Here is a 16,496-nt window from a genome sequence, read left to right on the forward strand (position 1 = left end):
TGTGCCTGAACCTCTCACCTCAACCCCTAACGCCCAGGAACTCTGAGATAGTGGAGTCGAAGGGCTATAGAACCAGGATTTTTCCTCCGCCTTATTACTCCAGGGGTCCAGAGAGTGAGGGAGATAATGACTGAAGAAGGCTCAGGCCCCGGAGTGAGATGTTGAGTTGAATCTTATTCTGATACCTCTCACCTGTGTGATCTTGAACAAGGGTCTTGATTTTGCCATGTCTCGTTTTCTCATCTAGAATGTGGGCTTTATTGTGGTACCGGCTTAAGGGTGGGAGTTAGTGCTCACTGGTGTTCGAGAAGCACTTAGCATGTCTGCCTAACACATAGAAAGTTCTCAAAAAACATTAGTAGTTGTTGTTATGGGGGTTTCGAGTCAGGAAACAAGTCTGTCGATTCTTTTTGCCTTGGACTGGCTGTGTTACTCTGGGTCTTTCCTTCTATAAGCCTCAGTGTGGAAGCTGGGCCAAGCCTGGGATTATAAATTGAAATGCCTTCGGGATTCAGAAAGGGAACATGAAGGACTGAGGGCTGTGGTTTTATCATAGAGATATAATGCCTCCCCTCACCGGGGGCAGCTGCTGACTCAAGTACACTTGATACATGCCCTTGGGGAATGTGGACATAGTGCTGTCACCGCTTTCATATTTTTAAGAGGCCAGAAATATTTGAAAGCAACTGCTTTTTAAAGGTCAGCTTCGATTTTAAAACATTACATGGTTATGGGCCAGCTGTGGCCTAGGGACTGCCAGTTTGCCACCAGACTTACTCGACTGATGACTCTCAACTCCAGCTGGTGTCTGAGTTTATCCAAGTAGCTTACTATATATTCCCCACTCTGAATCAGAATTTCTGGGGCTAAGGCCTGGGAATCTGAGTCTGGACTCTAGCCTGGAATCAGGTCCCAGCTCCAGCGTTCACGATCTGTGTGACCTTGAGTAAGTTACTAAACCCCCATAGATCCATTTCCCAATCTACAAAAAGTGATAATAATAGTGCATCCTTTGTAAGGTTGTTGCAAAGATTAAGTAAGTTACTATATGAAAGTGTAGAAAAGTGCCTGGCACGTGGCAAGCACCGTTAGCTGCTGCTGTTGCTGCTACTGTGGTCATTGCTATTGTTGCGGTTGTTCCTATTAGTTTAACATCTCTGACTTGAAAATCACTGGGAGAGATGGTCTCTAAGGTCCTTCTGGCTCTAACATGCCTACCGTCCGATGGGTCTGTGATGCCAGGATTCTAGGGCTATATTATTCTGAGATTCTATTGGTCTAACATCCTGAAACTACAGGATTTTATGGAACAGCCCTTGAGGATCTCTCTAAGATGCTGCGGTTCTCCTCTCTGGGCCTCGCATGAAGGCAGCTTCTGTTTTCTGAGGGCTTCCTGTGTGCCAGGCACTGGGTGGTCACTTTAGTCATTGACTGTTCCCCATTGCTGTATGGAGTAGCTGTGGCTGTGTCAGTGTGGGAGATGAGGGAACTGAAAGGCAGAGAGGGGAAAGCGTTTGCTTTCACTATTTCTAGGTGATCAGTTTCTTGGGTGAAGCGATCCCTTCCTTCCCCCATTGCTCTGAAATGCTGTATCCCATACCAAAACCTCTCTGCTCTCGAGTCTGGCTTAGTTCATTCTTTTGTGCTCTACCCTTGGCTTCCGGACTTCTTATTTTCTGATGAGTTGTTTTGAAACAACAGTTGTATTGAGATATAATTCACCTACTGTAAAGTTCACCATTGAAAGTATGTGACTCAGTGGGTTTAGTGTGTCCACAAAGGTGTGCACTGACCACCACTACATGATTCCGACACATTTTCCCCACCCCCAAAACAAACCCCGCCGCACCCATTAACAGTCACTTTCCATTCCCTCAGGCCCCCCCTCCAAGCCCCTTCCCCTCACTGATTATTTTGATGTCTATGGACTTGCCTATTCATGTAAATTAAATGATATTTATGTGGGTCTAGCTTAAAAACATAATGGTTTTAAGATTCATGCAAAGTTTAACATGTATCAAAACTTCATTCAGCCCTGGCTGGTGTAGCTCAGTGGATTGAGCGAGCACAGGCCTGCGAACCAGAGGATCGAAGTTCAATTCCCAGTCAGGGCACATGCCTGGGTTGCAGGCCAGTTCCCTGCAGGCCAGTTCCCAGCAGGGGATGCACGAAAGGCAACCATACATTGATGCTTCTCTCCCTCTCTCCTTCCCTTCCCCTCTAAAAAGATAAATAAATAATTTTTTAATTATAAAAAAACCTCATTCATTTTTATGGACAAATTACATTACATTGTATGAATATACCACAGTGTGTCTACTCATCAACTGATAGAAAGTTGGATTGTGCCTTTTTTGCTATTATAAATAGAGTTGTTAATAACTGACATGTGGCCATATGTTTTCAGTTCTCTTGGGTTATACCTAAGGGTGAAGTTACTGGATCGCAGGATAAATCTGTTTAACCTTTTAAAACTCTGCCAGACTGTTTTCCAAAGTGGCCATGAGCCAGATGTGAGATTTAAATCCAGGTCTGTCTGTCTATGGGTAACAATGACAATGATCTTTTTTTCTGAGATCTACTATGGGTTCATATTAATTGCACACTCACGTGACGCCCTGCGCTTGGCACATAGGACGTGTTCAGCAAATGTTGTTTGTTGGAATGAATGCACAGTGATACAGCCACAGGGCCAAGCAGAAACATGGCTGAGGGGAGGTATCAAGTGCATCCCAGCAGTGGTAGGCTCTGTGAGTCACCTGAAGGGCAGCCACACCCAGTTCTGGCTAAGTGTGGCCATGCTTGAATTCCAAGCATGATCTCAGTTGGGCCACGGGCGTCATTCGGAGGAGGTGTGACTGTCCCCATTTTACAGATGAGAAAACTGAGTCTCAAAGAGGTTAAAACCCTTGCCTAACCTCAGTAATGGAACCAGGATTTGAACCTGAGAAGGTGTCTCCAGAGTTCGTGGCGATTTTTCTGGGGTGTGTGTACACAGGCTGCAGACTGATGGCCTGGCTCCTATACAGTGGTTCTTAGACATTTTTTAAGAGGTTGCCAACATTTAAAACCTCGTATGCTTCACATATGGAAAACCAGAATGTCCTGTTACTCTAGAAAACTTAGATAGGGCTGAGTTTGATAACCCAAATGCACAACATCCTAACACACACAGACACACACACCACACCACCACCAGATGACACGCACCTGGTTTCCTCCACCCAGTTTCACTCCTGCCTGGTCCTGTGGGCATACCACCATTCATTCTTTCCTCCACCCATTCATTCATTCACCCCCACCCTTTTGTGGACTGTGTACCGGGCTGTCCTCTACACACTGAGAGCCCAGAAGTAAACAGTACACAAAACCTCTACCCCTGTGGATCTTAAATTAAATTCTTTCAACAGAATACAGTAAATCTTCTATCAGAAACAGAAAATAAGTAAATAAGTAAAATATACAGGGAGGCTTGACTTGGGGTGATGAACACACAATATATGCAGATGATATATTATAGAGTTGTACCCCTGAAACCTGTATAATTTATTAACCAATGTCACCTTAATAAATTCAACAAAAAAGAAAAACTGGTTAGATGAAAAATAAATAAGTAAATTATGTAAGATGTCAGAGAGTGCAACGTGCTATGAAGAAAAATCAAACAGAGAAGAGAGAAAGGGATTATTGAGGTGTCTATTTTTTTATTGTTGTTCCATTACAGTTGTCCCGATTTTACCGCATTGCTCTCCTTTCCTGCCCACTCCTGGCTCCCACAGTCAATCAGGTGTCTATATATTTTTTCTCCTGACTTTTTGTTTTTTAAATGTTTGAAGGACAACCGTGATCAATCTGGCTCAGTGGATTGGGCATCAACCTGCAAACCAAAAGGTCACTGGCTCGATTCCTAGTCAGGGCACGTGCCTAGGATGTGGGCCAGGTCCCCCCTGGTTGGGGTCATGGAAGAGGCAACAGATCAGAGTTTCTCCCTCCCTTCTCCTCTCTCTAAAAATAAATAAAATCTTTTTCACAAATGTTTATAAAACAGCACAATGAACTCCCTGTACACTGCACTTGAGATCACCAGTTGTTACATTTGCTTTATAGCTATACACACACAGAGCTTGTTTTGTTTTGTTTTGTTTTATTTGTTTGTCTGTTGCTGATCAATTTGAACGTAAATTGTAAACCTCATGACTCTTCACCCCTAAATACTTCAGCATATATCTCTCTCAAGAATAAGGACACTCTCCTATATTATTATAGTACTATTATTATGTCTACAAAATTAATACTGATTCCATACCATTATTTGACCAAAAGTTTTATATTTTCATTGTCCAAACTATCTTTCTTTAAAGATTTTATTTATTTATCTTTAGAGGGGAAGGGAAGGAGAGAGGGAGAGAAACATCAATGTATGGTTGCCTCTTGTGCATTCCCTGCTGGGAACTGGCCTGCAACCCAGGCATGCGCCCTGACTGGGAATTGAACCTCAATCCTTTGGTTCACAGGCCCGGGCTCAACCCACTGAGCTACACCAGCCAGGGCCCAAACTATCTTTTATAGCTACAGAGTGCACATTCTTTTTTTCTTTTGGGGGCCAAAACCCAGAATCAAAAGAGTATGTATTTTTCTATCCAAGATTCAGTGTTTGTTCAATGCATTTGGTGTAGCAATACCTGACTAGTCTCTTTTGATCTAGAATATAGCCTAGGTTAGATTTCTGACGGTAGAGGCAGCAGCATTGCTGGTTGGCTATTGAGTGAGAGGGAAGGAGAGGACGCCTAGTCTTGGGCCTGAGTGATGGAAGGGTGCATTCTCTGTGTACTGAAATGAGGAAGGTCGTGGCAGAAACGCATCTGAGGGGAGAGATGTGAAGTTCCATTTTGGCCTTTACGTTTGGGGCACCCTTTCAACATCAATCTAAAGCCGTGAGGTTAGAAACTGTGAGGTTAGCCGTTGCATGAGTCTTTTTCTTAAGGTTTAATTTATTTATTTTTATAGAGTGGTAGGGAGGGAAAAAGAGAAGGAGAAAAACATCCATGTGTGGTTGCCTCTCATGCGCCCCCTGCTGGGAACTGGCCTGCAACCCAGGCATGTGCCTTGACTGGGAATCGAACCTGTGACCCTTTGATTCAGCACTCAACCACTGAGCTACACCAGCCAGGGCTGGATATGAGTCTTGATGTATCTGTGCTGGGGACATAAAATAGGCAAATAAACAGGTTTTGATAATTGGGTGGTCAGAGAAGTCCTCTCTGAGGGGGTGCCTTTGTGCAAAGACCTGAAGGAAGGGAGGGGTGAGCCTCCGTTTCTGGGGAAGAGTGTTCCAAGTGAGGGCACAGCAGGTGCAAAGGCCCTGAGTCCGGCTGAGCACGGGAAGTCAGAGGAACAGCAGGGAGTCTGGCGTGTCTGTAGTGCGGTCAGCAAGGGAGCAGAGTTGGAGTCATATCAACAGGGATCAGAGCCCGTGGAGCGCTGAGCGGTTCTCAGCCTTGTGGGGCCCAATGCCTTCTTTCTCCTGCAAATATTCCCCATGCCCACTGTACTCTCTGCAATTACATGTAAAATATGACACACAACAGGATCTGTAAGGTTTTTTAAAGTGTTATTCCGATATAATTCACTTACATGGAATTCACCCGTTAAAGATACAGATCAGTGGTTTTATTCTATGGAGCTGTGTGTGCTTCACCTTGATCAATTTTAGAACATTTCACTTCTTCAAAAAGGAATCTTGACCCTCTTAGCTCTCACCCCTCAGTCGCCCCCCCAGCTCACCTCCCCCAGTTCTAAGCCACCATTCATCTGCTTTCTGTCTCTATACATTTCCTTGCTCCGAACATTCCCGTAAGTGGAATCATACAGTATGTGGTCCTTTGTGGCCCGTGTGTTCATACAGCACGTGTTCTGGGTTCATCCGTGCTGAAGCGTGTATCAGTACTCCATTCGTTTAAATTGGCTGCCAAATAATGTTCTGTTCTAAGGATGAATGTTTTATTTATCCCATTAGATTTATTTATTATTTTTAAGATTTTAATTATTTATCTTTAGAGGGGAAAGGAAGGAGAGAAGGAGAGAAATATCAATGTGTGGTTGCCTCTTGAGCTTCCCCTGCTGGGAACTAGCCTGCAACCCAGGCATGTGCCCTGACTGGGAATCGAACCGCGATTGTCTGGTTCGCAGGCCCGCGCTCAATCCACTGAGCTATGCCAGCCAGGGCCCATTAGATTTTTTTTTTTAATAAAGGAGAAATGAAAGTAAGGTGATTTGTTATAAAAATGAGATGAATTTTAATCTGCAGATGTTCAGCCACGACCACAGTAGCAAAAAATAATGAACCAGTCGGCTGCTCCTCCCTGACATAGCCAGAGTGAGCCAGTGACGAACCCAGAGGGTGGTACTGGAAACTGAAATGACACAGGTAGCATTAATGCCGATGTCATGGTTTTCAGAAATGACAAAAGACTCTTGGTAAAACTCAGAACAAAACAAAATACAGCCTTCCCTTGATTTACCGAGAGTTGCTTTCCTGGAAATCTCAGTAGATCCTCAAACCGCGCGTGCGCAAAAACAAAAAACAAAAAAAGGCACTTCCATTTACCATGGGCTCAGATTTATAAACAGACTTTTTACAGCATGAATGTCCAGCAGGACATTCAGAAGTCACAGAGGGCCTCGGCTGGTTCGTTGTAAGGAACTGATTCTCACATCATGGGTGCGCACATCCTTGGCCCTGCCCATGAATGCCCATATCTGCCCCGCGCTAGCCCTTGTGACAACCGAAGCTGTTCCCACAAAGTTCCCAAATACACCCCAGCGTCTGGCTTGGGGGTGGAGAGGAGAGGCGGAGGTGACAGCTTCCGGGGCCACAGTTCTGAGGGCACGTGGGCAGGGTGGAGAAGAAGGAATGTATGCGTAGGACATTTAATGTTGAAAGATCCCCACTGGGGTTTAGATTGGTTGATTTTGTGGCTGCGCACGCAGGATGGGCTGCTTTGCTTTTCTACCTAGAACAGGGGGCCCGTGTGTTTGAGTGAGGTTTAGCTATCTTGAAAGATCAGACGATCGGTATTAGATTGCTCAGGCCTGCCATAACGCAGCACCACAAACTTGACTGCTTACACAACAGAAATTTACTTACAAGTCTGGAATCAAGGGGTTGGCAGGGCTGGGTTCCTCTGAAGAGGCCCCTCTCCTTTGTAGGCTGTAGGCGGCTGCCTTTGTCTGCCTTCTTCCTGTGTCTTCAATCTGTTTCTGTGTCCTATTCTCTTCCTTATAAGGAGATCGGTCTTATGGGATTGGTGTTCCCCCCTTCCCCCCCCCACTTCTTTCTTACCCCCCACTTAGTCTTTCTTATTTCTTTTAGAGAGAAGAAGGGAGGGAGAAAGAGAGGGACAGCAACATCAATGGGTGCTTGTCTCTCCCTTACTGGGGGCCTGACCCACAACCCAGGCATGTGCCCTGACTGGGAATCGAACCAGCGACCCTTTGATTTGCAGGCCGGCTCTCAACCTCTGAGCCACACAAGCCAGGGCTGACCTCACTTAGTCTTAATCACCTCTTTCTAGGCCTATCTCCAAATACAGTCACTGAGATACTGAGGGTCAGGACTTCACATATGAATGGGGGGTGTGAGGAGAAACAATTAGGCCCATTACAAGGAAGAGGTTAAGCAGGCGACCCTGTCCTGGGGTGGGGAGCACAACAGGGCAGAAATCCAGGAGGCTGAATGTCAGCTCCTTCACTCTCTGGGTGACCTGGGGACAAGTCCCTTTACCTCCTAGGTCTCAAGTGACTCATCTGTAAAGTGAGGCTAATGATATCTCTTCTGGGACTCAGAAGACTTCACGATACAGAAGGGCCCGGGCATTGTCAGCAAAGCCAGCCATTAAGGCTTTGAGGTGCTGGATGGAAGGGAGGTTCCAGGGGTCCCAGGGTCATGACACAGGGTGGCTGAGAGGCTACTGAGGGGACTTGGTGTACTAGCTGCTTTTTAACCAACTAATATGGGAAAATTCTAATGTTTTCGTTTTTTTTTAAGATTTTGTTTTATTTTTAGAGAGGGAAAGGGAGGGAGAAAGAGAGGAAGAGAAACAACCATGTGTGGTTGCCACTTGAGCGCCCCCTACTGGAGACCTGGCCCCTGACTGGGAATCAAACGCACGACCCTTTGGTTTGCAGTCTGGGGCCCAATTCGTTGAGCCACACCAGCCAGGGTGGAAAATTCTGTTATTTTAAACAACCATACGACCAGTGGGACCATACTGGTCCATACTGGTCCTACAACCAGTAGGACCATACTGGTCATATCAAGGGGGTCCGATTTGGGACACTTGGCAGCAGGGGCGGGAATGACACTGAGGTCACTGTTCAGGCCCCGACTGCCCCGCTAACCATCCTCCCCTCGCTGCCCACGCAGGCCAAGCTGATCGTCCCCAACAGCACGGCGGGCCTGATCATCGGCAAAGGGGGCGCAACGGTGAAAGCTGTGATGGAACAGTCGGGGGCCTGGGTGCAGCTGTCCCAGAAGCCAGAGGGCATCAACCTGCAGGAGCGCGTGGTGACAGTCAGCGGCGAGCCCGAGCAGGTGCACAAGGCCGTGAGCGCCATCGTGCAGAAGGTACAGGAAGACCCCCAGAGCAGCAGCTGCCTCAACATCAGCTACGCCAACGTGGCTGGCCCCGTGGCCAACTCCAACCCCACCGGCTCACCCTACGCCAGCCCTGCGGACGTGCTGCCTGCCGCGGCCGCCGCCTCCGCCGCCGCCGCCTCCGGCCTGCTGGGCCCTGCGGGGCTGGCGGGCGTGGGCGCCTTTCCCGCCGCGCTGCCTGCCTTCTCAGGCACCGACCTGCTGGCCATCAGCACGGCGCTTAACACGCTGGCCAGTTACGGCTACAACACCAACTCCCTTGGCCTGGGCCTCAACTCGGCCGCAGCCTCTGGGGTGCTGGCCGCCGTGGCCGCGGGTGCCAACCCCGCCGCCGCCGCCGCCGCCAACCTCCTGGCATCGTACGCCGGCGAGGCGGGGGCCGGGCCGGCCGGAGGGGCTGCGCCACCTCCACCCCCGCCGCCCGGAGCCCTGGGGTCCTTTGCATTGGCCGCCGCCGCCAATGGCTACCTCGGGGCCGGGGCAGGCGGTGGGGCCGGCGGAGGGGGCGGCCCGCTGGTGGCCGCTGCGGCCGCGGCCGGGGCGGCCGGCGGCTTCCTGACGGCCGAGAAGTTGGCAGCTGAGAGTGCCAAGGAGCTGGTGGAGATTGCCGTGCCTGAGAACCTGGTGGGAGCCATCCTGGGCAAGGGGGGCAAGACGTTGGTGGAGTACCAGGAGCTGACAGGCGCCCGGATCCAGATCTCCAAGAAGGGCGAGTTCCTGCCAGGCACGCGGAACCGGCGGGTCACCATCACGGGCAGCCCCGCGGCCACGCAAGCCGCTCAATACCTCATCAGCCAGCGGGTCACCTACGAGCAGGGAGTGAGGGCCTCAAACCCCCAGAAAGTGGGATGAGGCCTGTGGTGTACGCTCCCTCCCTTCTCCCTGTCCCTCCTCTTCCTCCTCTTCTTCCTCCTCCTCCTCCTCCTCCTCCCCCCCAACTCTTGACCTCAGCTCGGTGTGGTCCTGCTCTTCCTGGGATGGGGGCTGGGGTAGGTCTGACGCACCCCCTCCCTGCGGTAGTCATAGGCAGGATTGTGAGACGGCCGGGGACGGAGCCCGGAAGCTCCCTCCCTGGCCCTGAATTGACCCCTCCTTCCTCCTTCCCTACGCTTGGCTGGGCCTGACTGTCCTCTCCCAGGGCCCAGGTCTGTGTGATATCTGTATATATTGCATTTTGTTGATTTTAATAGAAAACAAAGCGTTATTTTCTCTTTCTTTCCCTCCTTTTTTTTTTTTCCAGTAAGGACTTTTTCCTCCCCTTTCTAAGTTTTTGTTTCCATATGGGAGGAGGGGAGGGAGCCTCTGGGTCACCTAGAATGAGGGGCCTCCCCCAAATAACACCCCACCTCTCTTGCTTGCAGTTCCAGGGCAAGGGATGTAATGGGAGGAGAGGTAGCAGGAGCCTGAGCTGACATGGGGCGCTGGGAGCAGGGACCCCAGAGTTCCCGGACTGCCTCAGCTACTCTCTCCCCCCACTACAGTCGCCCCCTCCCCTATAGGTGGGACTTTTAACGCTTTTGTTGTCAGGTTGTGTGGGGAGGGGTGAGGGTGCTCTGCTGCTGGGAATGAGGCCCGCTCTCGGACTGGGCCAATCCAGTGGGCAAGCCTCTTGTGAAAGGCTGGAGCAACCGCCTGTGGCATCTCCTGTGGCTTTTCCTGAAGGAATGGGAATGATGTGATGTAACGTTGTGATGTCACTGAACAAGTACTTTCTGGGGCGCTTCTGGCGTTCCTTATGATGTCACAGGAAGTAGTTCCCCAGAGGCCACTTCCTGTGATGATAGGAGAGACAGGTACTTCCTCTGATGTCTCAGCGAGCCTTCCTGGAAGCTCATTTTGATGATACCACGGGGGTATCACCACTTCCTGTGGTGTTTCCGGGGTACTTCCTGTGATGTCATTGGATGAAGCATGCACTTCCTGTATTGGGCCATGGCCAGTTACTGACCCTCTTTCTCCGCCCCTCCCACCCCTCTTTGGTGGGTCTTGGCCTGGGGGGTCTTCCTAGGAGGAGAAGGAGGGGCGGGGCTTGGATCTAATCTGAAGGACTCAAAGGAAAAAGACCCGGCATTGGGGCATTGTCGGGGTCATCTCCACCCGAACACACCAAGGCTGTGAACCCCCCTGGCAGGGAGGGGTGGGAGATGGAGCTGGTGGAAACTGTTAAAGACCCCCATCCCCACCCTGCCTCTTGTGTGCATGCTTGTGTCTGCGTGGCTTTGTTTCATTGAGTCTGGTAAGCCCAGCGTGTGGTGGCTCTGTCAGGCCCACGTGGTCCCTTGCTGAGTTCAGTGAGCCACGGTAGGGCCCCTGGGCCAGAATGCTTTGCGTGGTCTAATGGACTAGATTGGCTTGTGGTTTCCAGCGAGCTGAAGCACTTTGGTGGTGTCTGACGAATCAGAATGTTTTGGTGCGCTCACCATGGGCCCTGAGGAGCTAGAATGTTCTGATGGAATCTGCCAAGCCAGGCAATCCTGAGAGTTGGTTTGGGAGTGGCTCCTGAGCGCTGAGGCTGTGGTCAGCTCGCTGGCCTGGGTCGGGGGCTGAAACCTAGGGCCTGACCATCCACGCTATGGATTTAGGATAGCTGAGACCCGCCTCCACTCCCATCCCCTCCCCTTCCCCCTCAGAGACCACCTCCATTTCCTCCCATTCAAAGCAGGGCCCCAAGTGCCCTGGTTCCATCATCAGCATCTCTGGGGGAGGGGCACCCCATGCCCACCCTCTCCCCCATTCGCCCCCTCCTAGGTCTTCCAGATCCTTCTCCATGGCTTGGGGTGGGGGGTGGGGGGAATCCGGCCTCCTCATCTCTCTCCCAAAAAGGGGGGAAGAAAAGCCAGAGACGAGTCCCACCTCTAAAGCCTGGGAGGCCCCTGCCCCTGTCTAGAGAGCCGCCCCCAAATCAAAATGTGAAAATCCCTAGAAAGCAATAGCCTTCAAGGTACCTTGCACTGAATTTCCCACCCCTGCCCTTCCACCTGTTGGGAGGCTGTAGCTCGGGCACTAGGGTGACTTTTTCCATGCCCTCTCCATCTCCAGGGTGGGGGGCAGGCCCCACCTTCCCACTCCCTCCCTCCCATCGCTGCTGCCCCCAACCGCCCCTAATCTCCAGACTGAACCCAGATGGAGATCTGAGTGCCAAAACAATTCTTGATGTAATTTTGTACATTATCTTCTGCAGTTGGGGGCTCCTGAGATTGGAGGTGGAGGTGGCCCTGTGGGCCTTTGCTCCTTCCTGCCTGTCAAAAAGACCTTACAGTATTTCACAGTATCTTCACCCACGTGTGGGTGTGGCAGTATCTAGCTGGAATATCCCCCCTACTACTCCCACCCCCAGGCCCCCAAAAGGAGGGGAAGCAGCCAGGGAGAGGGAGAGTAAGGTCTGGGAGTGGGGAGGTGGGGTTTGAATGTGCTCATTTGCATATCATTTGCATTCTCAGCTGCCCTCTGCTTGTCAGATGCTTTCTGTTACTCATTCATCCAGTAATCCTCTCACACAGACACATCTCTGGAGGCTGGGCCTCCTGAAAAGTGTTCCCTTGGGGTATCTGTGTGACAGTCCCCTCCCTGTTCACATTTCTCGGGGATCCCCTACCCCACCAGCCAGGGTTATCGGAAAGGTAGCTTGCTAGCTCAGTGAGCTAGTTCTCTCACCATGCTGGGGAGTACCTACCTTGCCCCATTTCACCCTGGGAAAGTTACCATCTTCCCTATCTCTCGAAAGTCCCTTCTGCAATCTGACCTCAGTCTTTCGTGCTGCAGTTTGTCCAGAGGAGACGCAGACGTGGGGTCAGAGATGGGGGTCGTTGAAAAACCCATCGCCTCTTTTTTCCCTGTGAGCCAGTCAGGTCTCAGAGACTCTGAGCGGCCTCCTTGCACCCTGCTCTTCGGCACCCATTAGGTGCTTAATAAGTGTTTGCTGCATTGAATCGTCGTCTCCCTGTTCCTTTCCATTTGCCCTCCAGCCCCCAGCTCTTCCCCTCAGCGTTTCCCTCTCTTTCTCTGGCCCCCTCTGGCATTCTGCTTCCTCTCTCTGTGGCTCCCAGTGTCCCCTGTCTTGTCTCTATCTTCGTCTATGTTGGTCTTCTCCCTCTCCTCTCAACTCCACCCCCATTTCCCCATCAATTAAAAACAAAAAAAGTGCCAAACTTCCTTGGAACTGAGCCGCTCTGGGGGAAGGGAACCTCAGACAGGGGGGTAGGACACGGGACCATTTCTCTTTGAGGAGGCCCCTAAGGCGCTGAAAAAGTCTGTGAACATTTAGCTCAATTGGGTCCCCTTCCTTACCCCTCCCACCCTGAGTTTTTCTTAAGAATCTTTGTAAGAAAAAAAAAAAAAACAGGAAAAAAAAAAACCTCCCCTTCCTCTAACCCCTAACCCTTTGGATCCCCCAAGTTCCACCAGCCAGGGAGAACCCCACTTGCCTCCTTGGGGCAAATCTGTAGAAACTGGGGTGGAAGAGGGAGACAAGCTCAGCTCCTCCTCTGCTGACCCAAGGGGTGGTGCCAGCTGGATTCCCTAGAAGGACCTCAAAGCACTTAGGAGAAGGGGTTCAATGTGCCAAATTCACCTCCTTCATCCCCCATCTGGGGGTGAGGGGGGGCTCTGAGCCAACCTGCCCCAGCCACCTTCTGACCTGTCCCAGCCACCCTCTACACAGGCAAGGGGGCTTCGCTGCAATAATTATTAGTGTTGAGAAGGCGAAGATCGTGCCAACCGTATTTGCCCTAACACCTGCCCTGGGCTAGTAGGTGAGAATTACAAGTATCACACCTGGAATTTAAAGAGTCGATTTCTAGACGGTTGGGGACCTATACTTGGAACAATACGGTACCACTCTCCTCTGAGTGGTATTGTTTTTTTTTTCCCCCTTCTTAATTCCCAAACTCCTTGATATGCCCTCGCTGTGTTTCTCCTGCCTAGTCCTCCACCCCACGCCCTCCTTATTTTGTTTCTCGTGGTGGTCTACTGTTTGGGAAGTGAGAGGATTCCCCTACCTTGATTTATTGCTCTTTCAAGACCAGGATTGGCGGTTGTGAGACGGAGCGGTGGGGAAAGCATTCGCCGAGAGTGGTGATGAGAAGGGCAGTTTGGGCGTCCAGGCTGCTGATGGGGTGCACCCCTATCGCGTCCGCCAGGCAGGCCTTCGCCGTCCGCCACGCGCCTGCCCCGCCGTCTGGAACCCCGCTCGGCTGTCGCGAAAGCCTGGACTGGATGTCACGATGGGGAGAACGGGATCGCGATGCCCGCGTTAGGGCGCTGCGGGCCAGGGACCCAGGCCTACGGGGAGTCGCGACAGCCAGCGCTGCTCTGGCGATCCCTGCCCACCTGTCAGCCGCCTGGACGCCACGGGGGAGGGGCCTTTTCTCCCGCGTTTCGCTGCTCGTGCGCGTAAGGTCGGTCTCTGTGCTGGGTGGCAGGGAGGAAGCTGGGGACGTCTCTGTGGGGGTCGGGGCAGTGAAGGCTGCTGGTTTTTAACCCCTTCTCAGCCAGTCCAGGATACTCTTGTCTCCCAGAGATAATTGGGGGGACCGCCTAATCCCCCTCCCCTACCTTCTCTTCCCCCCTCCCCCACCCCCAAAACCACCAACCTCTCATTTTCTAAGTGACTCCATCACCACCGGCCACCGGGACCTGCGGCCTCATTGCTCCCGCCCGCCCCACTCGACAGTCAGACTCGCTCATCGAACTTTTTGATTAACCCTTTCTGTGTTCATCCCACGGAAAACTGTGTGTCCGGCGTGGGGGAGGGGGGGCGAGGGGCACTAGCTACCTTCCCTCCATCTCCCCGCACCACCCATGCCTCCCCACCCGCTCCCCATCCCATGCCCCACCCCACCCCTCATCCCCAGGGGTCCTCCCCGCCCTGGGGATAGAGACCCCGTATTGATATCTGTCTGGCTTTGTCCCTTTCAAAGTCGGGGCCAGGGGGCGTGGCCTCTCCCCAGGCGGAGAGCTCACCCTGGCTCCACTCCTTTCTGTGCCCCCCCACTCCCCACCCCTTCATTGTAAATAATCACTTTTGTACTGGGTTTGAGCCAGGGGACGTGGGGAGTCATTTTTTTTCTTTGTGTTGGCATCTCAGGCCACTGGAGGCATGGCCCACATCCTGGTGTGATTTGGGAAAATCCCAAGGTGTGTCCCCTCACCTGCCCCCCCCCCAATGCTAAGGATGTCCGGATTATCAGTATTAGCCCTAGAGGGATGGGATGCACGGATCCCTTGGCTGGGAGCAGGGAAAGGTGTGGAAAGGTGTAGTGTGACGTGAGGACTCAGTTTTCCCCGTCTATGAAATGGGTTCGTCCTCCAGGTTCCCCGAGGAGCCTCAGCGAGATAATGGTGGAATCAGAGAGGAGTTGGAATCTCTCTTTCCCCTGCTCTGTTTGGGTCAGACAGGGTAGGAGGAGGGTGGGGGTGGGGGAGGGCTGGAGAACGGATTGCTAAATCCTTATTAGGATCTTAAGCTAGCCTCTCTCCCAGCCTTGTTCTCTCCCTTGGAAAAGGAGGGGACTGGAGAACTTTGAAGGTCCCTTGGGTATCCCCAGTCCTTAGATTAAAGGCCCAAGCCCAGGGCTGGCCCCTGCCTGCTACCCCGTCCCCAGATTCCGTTTCTTGGGCCCAGACCGTCCACCACGTGGCCATGCTTCCAGTGTCTCCATTCAACCCCCTCTAACTGATTCCTTCCATCCTCTGCAACCAGAGACGCGGCCCGCCTCCTCCCCACCACCTCCAGAAGCTCCTGGCTGGGGCCCACTGCCCTCTCCTCTCCCCCTCCCCCCATTGCCATGCCTGGGCCACGCCCACCGCACCCACCCACCCCCAGTGTCCGTCGTGTGACCTAGTGCACCATGTATTAGCTTCCATGGCCCCCACCCCGGCCCCCACCACACCCCCTTCCCCCACCCCCTCTCCCTCGGCGACTTCACCTTTTTTTGCCGCGATAAACGCCATCTCAGCATCTGTGTCTAATGTTGTCTTTTTTGCTTGACATCACACACTCCTTAACCCATCCCCTTCCCTCTCCCTCCTCCCACACCTCCACCCTCATCCTAAATTCTCTCCCCCTTTTCCCCAGGGCTCCGGGCATCCAGGGGAGGAGGGTGGGGGGACCTCTGACGGTGGGCCAAGGAGGGGCGGGGCAGACTGTTCTCCCTGGACTGGGTGAGCTCCCGGAGCGAGTGTGTCTGAGGGTCACGGGTGCTCCGGGCTTAGTTTGCTGGGCCTCAACGGCCAAGCAGGAGGGCAGACATCACCGCCACCACGCCCACAGCACGTCCTGGGCACCACAGTCCCGCAAACACGTGCCCACACACACAGCATTGCAAATTCACGACCCCAAGCAGAGTCTGGACAGCCTAGGGTTAAGGTTTGGGAGTCTGTGGAGATTCAGGTTCAAATCCCAGTGCTACTATGTAACCCTGGGACTTTGCCCCTCTGGGGCTCCATATCCCCATCTGGGAAATGGAGATTTTTTAAACTGTTATTTCTATGGCTCATGCTAGGATTTAAAGCACCACTTACTTAAATATTACTGAGCACCTGTTATGGGCAAGGCACTGTCCTAGGTGCTGGGGATAAAGCAATTAACAGGACAGACTCTAATGTCTCTGCTCATTCTACTGGAATCTGGAAACGCTTCCTTAGCACAGAACCTGGCACGTGGAACTAAAAGCACCTCAGAGGTTGCAAACCTTCGGCCAGCGGGCATGTCTGCCGCGCATATAATGTTGTTTGGCCTCTAGTGTTTGTGTGAATTTGATGCCAGCATTTAAACATTGGGAGACTTCTAAAAATGTGGCTTTTGAGCCCCTCTTGAGAAATCAGACGTAGCGCCTCTGGG

General features: G+C 52.0%; 1 protein-coding gene across 1 annotated transcript in view; it reads left to right on the top strand.

The window, feature by feature from the left end:
- Positions 1-15,734, top strand: part of NOVA2 (NOVA alternative splicing regulator 2) — a 31,409-nt gene extending 15,675 nt beyond the window's left edge. The window contains exon 4 of the mRNA XM_037147552.2: positions 8,426-15,734. Within this exon, the coding sequence (XP_037003447.2) occupies positions 8,426-9,508 (1,083 nt within the window). The 3' untranslated portion in view covers positions 9,509-15,734. The remainder of the gene's footprint in view (positions 1-8,425) is intronic.
- Positions 15,735-16,496: the final 762 nt, after the last annotated feature.

Source organism: Artibeus jamaicensis, unplaced genomic scaffold (assembly GCF_021234435.1).
Source record: "Artibeus jamaicensis isolate MK-2021 breed Jamaican fruit bat unplaced genomic scaffold, CSHL_Jam_final contig_1526, whole genome shotgun sequence".
Classification (NCBI taxonomy): Eukaryota; Metazoa; Chordata; class Mammalia; order Chiroptera; family Phyllostomidae; genus Artibeus; species Artibeus jamaicensis.